The sequence below is a fragment of the Branchiostoma floridae genome, chromosome 7 (genome assembly GCF_000003815.2).
Source record: "Branchiostoma floridae strain S238N-H82 chromosome 7, Bfl_VNyyK, whole genome shotgun sequence".
Taxonomy (NCBI): domain Eukaryota; kingdom Metazoa; phylum Chordata; class Leptocardii; order Amphioxiformes; family Branchiostomatidae; genus Branchiostoma; species Branchiostoma floridae.
In genome coordinates, this window is record NC_049985.1 from 11,134,167 (window position 1) to 11,139,480 (window position 5,314).

Consider the following 5,314-nt stretch of genomic DNA (forward strand, 5'->3'; position numbering starts at 1 on the left):
ACGAACGAATATTTGCAGTTTCTCAAAGACAAAAGGTTATGTGACCATTTTCTTTGTACGCAGACGGATTCCCTGTATGGACAGCATAGATCGATGACGATTGCACTAAAGGACATATGGCTGGATATGGTCACTATGACCCAGTGTATATATAGATAAGCAATGTGATGATGTGATGAAATAACAAAATGTTGATTCATCAAACAGTGAGTTACGGCCTGACGATTGCAACGAATGATGCTGAGCATTCTGGGACTACTAATTCACTGACAGTGGAAATCTTCTCTGACGCTTGTGACTTCTGTGTGACAACGACGGTATCTGGACTTACAGCGGCTGGGTAAGTATGATGTACATTATCATACCGACAGATAACGTTGACCAATGAGAAGACTCATTACGCTGTAAGTACCGGTCAATGTTAACTCCACTCGCTTCGCTCATTTAATGGTTTATTCGGTGGTTAAAGGGACCGACGCTACATGCACACCTCAGGATGGTTCATTAATCCTGTAGTAAGTATTTGGTTGTAGTATTAACACGATTATGTCTTGCAATAGATCATACACAGGAACACCTATTGAGCCTTAATGTAAGTTATATTCGACTCGAATATATTCGAACTATTGCCAGCACCAAGTTTCAAGCATTTATATATATAGTTTACCTGAATTGCTTATACAATAAAAACTACGCCCCTTTAGATATTTACATTGCACAGACAAGTACCTGCTGTGATGCAAAGTAGTGCCCTCTTCTTCTAACAAATTCATGAAATTGCATTTTCCCACATGATCAACACCAAAGGACTGAGTACAACCGCGCCTTTGCCACTTTCAATTTTGATGATCCTTCTCGGCTCCGACTTACCACTTCGGGGAGCGACTGGCTCAAACTAGACTGGGTGAGTGGTACACTACTATGGTCATACATGTGTTTATCAGCATTGAAACTAAATCAGAGCTAATTGATGTATGGTAACTTTATTCTTTCCAGATTGACGTCTACAGTGGCTATACTGGGCTGTACTACCGTTTTTCCTGTCCCAGTAACGGTTGCCGGTTGTCCATTGACTCCTCGGAGGGCAGCGAACAACTCTATCTAGATGGTTAGTTACCTTCCCCAAGAGGGTTATTACGTTCGCCAAGAAGGTTACATTTTGAGTAGAGTTTGTGTGTGTGTGTGTGTGTGTGTGTGTGTGTGTGTGTGTAATGCCAATTATGCAAATTCCTTTGTGCTGGATGGAATGTCATCCTTTTGACGTGCGTTACTGAAAGTACTGTTTAGTAACACCTGTGCTCGCTAGTCTGGACTATTTTGATTTACACATCTCTTAAATGTTTGCCAGTTATCAAAATCACATGCTTCATTTTCAGGTTACGTACTAGGGGACTCACAGAAGATCATCTTCCCTGGCCCAAGAGACACTGATAAACATGCCAGGATGGAGGCAACATTGCCTGAGGACCTAACGAACTTTACTCTATGTGTGCACATGCGCTCCAACATGTCCTCCAGCAACAAAATCAGCTTGGTCAGTTACGCAGTGCCAGAACATTACAACGAGCTTCTCCTGTTTGTTGATGGTGGATTTAAAGTAAGTAGCACTACATAATGGTGGATGTGGATAGCACCTTAGTCGTCTAATCCATCATGTTTTAATGCTTGTTGATGTTGGATACGCATTTAAATTGGGATTTGCTGGTAGCTCAGATAGTTCTTCAAAATCAAGCACCAGAATCCAGTTTTTTTATTTTGTAAAATATGAAATGCAAATATGTTGTTCATTAAGTATTCAAACTGGTCAATCTCAATTGCAATTGTTTGGTGCTTAGGTACACTACCAATGCTATATATTGTAAATGTTTTGTTGATGCATTGTTATGATGTAGCCATACGTGTTCATATAATTTTGCAGCTGATAATGCAACTCATGTTATTGTTTTTCCAGTTATACGTACAAAACATATATGTGCTAATGGCAGACCCACCTGTGTGGGATGGTGAGTGGCACGCTATATGTACTACCTGGCGCAGCAGTGATGGAGCTTGGCAACTCTACGCTGACGGCGCGCTGGCGGACTCTGGCTCCGGGTTTAACGTGGGAGGGAGAGTGGGCAGAGGCGGCACATGGATCCTGGGACAGGATCAGGACGAAGTTGGCGGAGGATTCGTCGCAGAACAAGCGTTCACCGGTGAACTGTCGGAAGTGAACCTCTGGGACCGCGTGCTGTCTCCAGCTGAAATAGGAGCGGACTGGGCGGCGTTCTGTAATTACCATGGCAACGTCATTGACTGGGAGACAACTCGCATCGCAATCTTCGGAGAGACCAGGAGGGAAGAGTATCAATGCAGTAAGTAGTACTGCATACATTATGTGGAGTTTCGATCTGAAATTCGGAATTGTTCAACTTGCTGAGTTTATCTTTGTCATTGTTGCTAATTACAAAAAAATGAATGATGTTTCCACACTACCTTTAAATTATATTTTGGTGTATTTGTGTGTCTGTACTTGTCTGTCTGTGAAGAGCATAACTTGAGAAGCCTTAAATGGGAGCTGATTGGCATAATCAATAAGGAAAATTTATAAATCCACTGCATTCCATGATAGGACTCTCAAACTTGTTACGTATGTAACTGAAAAAGAGAGAAATGTTGAATTCATAAAAAGATATCAAAATTAAATATCAGTTTCATAATCAATGAGAAAATACTATAATTTGATAGATGTAAACTCTTTGTAAGTTTGTACAGGCTGTATTTAGTTCGATTGCATTTTAATATCTTTTTTCTGTTGTTAAAGTGTAGATATACATTTGTGCATGACATGATAGTTACTAGTTAAGGATACATTTTGTATTCATCTTCATTACCTTCTAAAGAAATGTAGGCGCAAAATTAGCACCCTTTTTCGTAATACATGACATGAAGTTGTAATGTTCGAATTAAACGTCACACTTTATGATATCACATGTGACTAACTTACGCACGACTTCCTTGTTTCGATGTACATGTACGGTTAGCGATTTTGCCTAGCCCCTTTCTTGGCATGGGAGGCTCTAAATACTTTTGTGCCTCAATAGGGTTTTCAGGGTACACAGAGCGAAATGGAACCTGGTACAAGGTTTCTGCGGAAAGCATGACGTACGACGCTGCTGCCCAGACCTGTGCCGCAGATCGAGGCCGTCTCGCCGTTGTGAAGTCACAGGATCTACAGGACTTCCTTGTCGCTATGATTGCGGAGGTTAATGCTGGTACATCTTACTGGATCGGACTTCTACAAATGACAGTGAGTATCACGCCTGATAAGAGTATCCTTTATGTCAGTTTGGTCCACATTTTCAATGTCTCATTTTCTTCTGTCACTTTTGTTCGTTTTCTTTTGTTTCTTGCTTTTATATGACCTTCCATCTTCTGGCCAAAGTTGTTTCATTTATTTCATTGTCAACACTGTTAATAACCATTAGCTGGACACTGAGGAATCAAGTGATTTTTAAAACGAGCTTCCATTCATTCTTGTCAGGGTGACAGCATGTAGACAAATAGCGGCAGAGATTTCTTTTTTGGAAAAGAGAAAATACTCTTTGAAGTAGTCTTCTCGCAGCAGGCAATCCGTATTGGCATGTGGGAAATTTCAACGGGACTTTTGTATCGATGTAAACAAGAAGCGTCCGTCAATTTTCATCTTATAAAAGCCACTTGACGTGAATGAGTTTCTTTGGTAGTTGAGGAGATACGCTTTAATATGACTTCCGACATCTGACTTTCATTGTATAGGGAGGGTGGACATGGTCTGATGGAACAGCGGTTTACAGTGGCTTCACCAACTGGGCACCAGGAGAACCCAACGATGTTGATAGGCAATGTGGGCAGCTCTGGCAGGCTAAAGGTTTCAAATGGGACGACACTAACTGCGATTTTCAAAGGCCCTTCGTCTGTCAAATAGGTACATTTGCTACGCTCTCGAAGCCACCTTGTAGATTATTACCCTCGCCAAGAGCTCGAGGGAATATGTTCTCGGTAGCGTTTGTGTATGTATGTATGTATATATGTATGCATGCATGTGTGTGTGTGCGTGTCAAGTTGTGTGTGTGTGTGTGTGTGTGTGTGTTCGTGCGTGTGTGTGCATCTGTGTGTGTGTGTGTGTGTGTGTGTGTGTGTGTGTGTGTGTGTGTGTGTGTGTGTGTGTGTGTGAAGACCAGCATAACTCGAGAATGCCTTAATATCTGATATGTCAGTCAGATGTTTGAGGGTTAAGGTCAATTTTATAGACATTATGTAATACGGTACTTAGGCCTCGGAAGTGCATCGCGTCATGTTCAGTTTACGTTATGTTTTCTGTAGCCACGGATGCAGTGGTTGGTTTGTGGCCATTAAACGGACAGTACGGAGCATCAGACATAACAGGAAACGGAAATAACGGGACAGCAACAGGAACCCAGTTGGCCCCAGGTCCGTTTGGAGACGCCGACGGAGCTTTCCTGTTTTCGGGAACCGAAAATTCCTACATCGACATTCCCAACAACGGCAGGCTGGATGTGCGCTACTCCTTCACCATACTGGCGCACATCTATCCTACCGGAGAGGCAGGACCAATCTTCGACTACGTCGGGAACAACAACGCCTGGGCATTACACTTTTGGCAGGTTGCTTCACAGGAGCTGTTTATGAGGTAAGTTTACTTACCAGGCACAGAATATTGAACCTTTAGAACTACCCATTCTCTTTCCACTCAAACAAATTACTTATCCCTCCCTGTCTCTTTTTGCTGAATGATGACGTCAGTCTGCAATCAAATTTGTGCAAGCAAGGAAAAAATGTTTCCTAGTGTGTAATGACCCAACTAACAAGAAACAATAGTTTTTTATCAGGCAAGTAAATTTTATGGATGACATCCGCGCGCTCATTATTTTTTGCCTGTATTAATATGTTGTGTTGTAACCTAATAATTATGTGTAGAATTTACACTTGCGATATCTCTCAAGTACTTGACTGTACTGTTGCAGAAGTGAAACTTGCTTAATAGTTGTAAGAGTGACACCAATATGGAAGCCATGAGTGTACTTACCAACTTTGTTAGTGATACCAGTCTATAATGATATACCAAACTAGTGTCACTTTTACTACACTAGTACACTTCGTGAACGCAGGAATGAATGCCAAGTTAGTTGTAAGCTGATGGGAGCTGTATGACGTACCGACATGTGGTAAGGGCGACCCCTGATTGCACCAAGTTTTGTTGCCATTATGTGGTACTTCAATTTCTTGTACACGTTCATGGTGTCTATTTTGATAAGTTTCTATCATTTTTTTC

At 41.7% G+C, this 5,314-nt stretch overlaps 2 protein-coding genes across 2 annotated transcripts in view; both read left to right on the plus strand.

Annotated features, from left to right (window-relative positions):
* Positions 1 to 2,362, plus strand: part of LOC118420011 (polycystic kidney disease protein 1-like 2) — a 76,448-nt gene extending 74,086 nt beyond the window's left edge. Inside the window, exons 24-26 of the mRNA XM_035826715.1 lie at positions 997 to 1,108; positions 1,377 to 1,534; positions 1,952 to 2,362. Coding sequence (XP_035682608.1) covers positions 997 to 1,108; positions 1,377 to 1,534; positions 1,952 to 2,362 — 681 coding nt within the window. The remainder of the gene's footprint in view (positions 1 to 996; positions 1,109 to 1,376; positions 1,535 to 1,951) is intronic.
* Positions 2,363 to 3,210: 848 nt separating this feature from the next.
* Positions 3,211 to 4,718, plus strand: LOC118419112. Its single transcript, XM_035825416.1, has 3 exons — positions 3,211 to 3,289; positions 3,778 to 3,946; positions 4,345 to 4,718. Exons 1-3 carry the CDS (start codon positions 3,233 to 3,235, stop codon positions 4,674 to 4,676), a joined length of 558 nt encoding a protein of 185 aa, XP_035681309.1. The 5' UTR covers positions 3,211 to 3,232; the 3' UTR covers positions 4,677 to 4,718.
* Positions 4,719 to 5,314: the final 596 nt, after the last annotated feature.